This window comes from Nestor notabilis, unplaced genomic scaffold (genome assembly GCF_000696875.1).
Source record: "Nestor notabilis isolate BGI_N333 unplaced genomic scaffold, ASM69687v1 scaffold25797, whole genome shotgun sequence".
NCBI lineage: Eukaryota > Metazoa > Chordata > Aves > Psittaciformes > Psittacidae > Nestor > Nestor notabilis.
In genome coordinates this window covers 258-2,961 of record NW_009938164.1, presented here as the reverse complement: position 1 = coordinate 2,961, position 2,704 = coordinate 258, and the positions used below count along the sequence as shown (strand labels likewise).

The 2,704-nt window shown below is 57.3% G+C and overlaps 1 protein-coding gene across 1 annotated transcript in view; it reads left to right on the top strand.

The window, feature by feature from the left end:
- The window catches only part of RNF214 (ring finger protein 214), a gene marked incomplete at its 5' end in the record, with an annotated part of 5,966 nt that extends 4,611 nt beyond the window's left edge, over positions 1-1,355 (top strand). Inside the window, 4 exons of the mRNA XM_010019202.1 lie at positions 9-24; positions 140-247; positions 609-704; positions 1,108-1,355. Of these exons, the coding sequence (XP_010017504.1) occupies positions 9-24; positions 140-247; positions 609-704; positions 1,108-1,173 (286 nt within the window). The remainder of the gene's footprint in view (positions 1-8; positions 25-139; positions 248-608; positions 705-1,107) is intronic.
- Positions 1,356-2,704: the final 1,349 nt, after the last annotated feature.

Here is a 2,704-nt window from a genome sequence, read left to right as displayed (position 1 = left end):
GAGCGGGCAGCGGCCGGGGCTCAGGTGGGAATGGGATGCTTGTGTGACTGGGGAGCAGCTTTCTCTGTGGTAACTCGGGGTAACTCATCTGGCCTTTCCTTTTGGGCTTCTCTGATGCCCCTTGTTTGCCTTGCTGCAGCCGCTCAGCCGGATCAGAGCACCCATGTTCTCCGCTCCGCTGCCCCAGATCAGCACACCCATGTTCCTGCCCCCGGCCCAGGTGGCTTACCCTGGAACAGCGGCACATGTAAGGCTTTTGGGCTTTCCTGGAGTACTTTGCCATCCCTAGGGAAATCCAAGGGAAGGTGGCTGAGGGGATGAGCTGGTGGAGCTGGGACCTCTCTCCTCACACAGCTCCTTAGACTGGTGAGGCAGGAGGGAAGGGTTAGGGGCATGGCTCCTCGGTGCTTCGTGTTGGGAACAGCCCCAGGAGAGATGTTGGATGCTCCAACACCACATGATGGCTGCGTGCAGAGGGAGGAATGGGTCAGGCTGCGGCCCTGGCTGCAGCTGGTGGCTCTAGTAGCTGGAGTGTGAGTACATGATCCGAGCTGGGGTGCCTGACTTCTGTTCCCTGTCTCCTTTCTGTCCCCTCGCTCTCATCCCAGACCCCGGCTGCCTGCAAGCTGTGTCTCATGTGCCAGAAGCTCGTGCAGCCCGGTGACCTTCACCCCATGGCCTGCTCACACGTGCTGCACAAGGAGGTGAGTGCTCCCCCACTGTGCACTACTCGTGTGCTCCTCAGCACACTTCCTAGTGCCAGTTCCCTCCGGGGCCCTGGGTACGTGTAGCTAGTCCCTGTTGTACTGAGATCTTGCCAGGGTGTGATTGAGAAACCACCCTGCATCCTCTCATCCCTCCTTCCTGTGCTCTGAGCTGGGCCACCCTGTGTGGCCATTTGGGAAAATGGTGTATTGAGGAGGGTCTGATGGTCCTGCTGGGGTTAAGAGGGCTCCCTCTGTGTGGTGGCCTTGGGATGGAGGCTGTCACCGTGGAGTGAAGGAAACCATCCCTTAAAACGAGTGCCCTGTCCGGCCCTGTTCAGGAAGGAACGGTCAGAGCCCATCTAAGTTGTGCTGGTGGCTCTTGACTGATCCTCTCTTCCAGTGCATCAAATTCTGGGCACAAACCAACACAAACGACACTTGTCCCTTCTGTCCAAGCCTCAAATGACGCCACTCGAACAGAGCGGTCCCGCGGGAGGAGTTGCTGTGAATAGACAGGATCAGTTCTAAGATTTCTACAGTTCTATATTTATACGACCATGTATACACATGTACATTTTTATTATATAGGTAATGTGTGTATAGAAAGTCTGTATACATACAAATTCATAAATAAAGTGTGTATATTATGCAGTGACTTGGTGCTGCTCCTTATTTCTTAGCTCGCAGCCTTGCTGGCTTTCTCTTGAGTGGGAACAGGTACCCTGGGACACGAGTGCCTGCTGTAACCACCTCTTCTTGCCAAGCTCCTGCTCTGGGCTGGCATTCCCCGAGCTTCATGCTTGCCACAGGCCACTACCCCCACTGTTACCCAGTGCTTCCCCTTTGGGCAATGAACATCTTCCAGGCAAGCAGCAGTTTTTGTGGTCTCTTTTTTAATGTAATAATAATTTACCGTGGTAACATTCATTGTTCTTACATAGACAATAGGTTACAGAGTACTGGAGCCTGCAGCGACAGTGGCGGTACCCGTCCCGTCCCCATCGCCCTCCTGTGGGGCAGAGCCTGTGCCCGGTGCTGCGCAGGGGTCTAGGCAGGGAGCAGCGGCTGCGCTGCAGCTCGGGGGCTGCACTTCCCCACTTCTCTCTCCTGTGCTTCCTCCTGAAGCACGGGCTGATGCGCCGACCCTTTCTCCATGGATTTCGGTGGGGTTTTGGGGTGCTCAGCACCACTTTGGATCTCGCACTGGCTCCGTAGTGTTTCCCCTTCTTAATTTGCAGCCTGTGGCACAGATTCGGCACTGCCCCTTGGGTGCAGCACGCCAGGGTTTGGCCACAGCTGCGTGTTCCTAGGCTGCCGCTTGCCAGCGCGGGTTAAGGCAGTGTTCCAGCACGGAGCCCCGGGGGTCCCGGGTGGGCAGGTCCATGCGCCCTCCCGCGCTGCAGCAGCACAGCTGGATGGTTGCAGGTTTGGAGCCGGGCATGGCGCAGGCACCGCTTGCAAGCGCGCTGCTGGTGAAGCGGGTGCATGGAACGGGCTGTGGCGTTGGCCCATACTACGCTGCGCCCGTCTCTTCCTCCCACCTCGCGCACCGGCTCTCTTGCAGCTTTCCCAAAGCGCTATGTGACTGCAGGAGCGGGTTTCCAAGCTGCATGAGTGGCTTTCCAAGCTTTCCACACGGTGGTTACAGCAGCCCTGCCCTGCCTGAGCTGCCACCTCGGGCCCGGCACCGCGGGGAGCCCCATCTTTTGCTCATTGAGGAACGCTGCCCTTGAATGGGTGAATTTTGGTGTTTAAAACAAAGAACTTGTCTGTCTGAGGCGGCGCAGCCAGGAACTACGGCATTCCCAACTGCCTGCAGCCCCAGGGGAAGGAGCCCGCAGCAGCAGGTTTGTCCTCATGTACCAGGAAATCCTCCCTGTGCTGGTGAAACACAATGAGGACAAAAGTGCCTCCTGTGCTCAGTGTCCATTCTGCTCTCTACGTTCTCCAGCTCTGCCATCCTCTTGCATCCCTCTGTCACCACCACCACCTCCTCC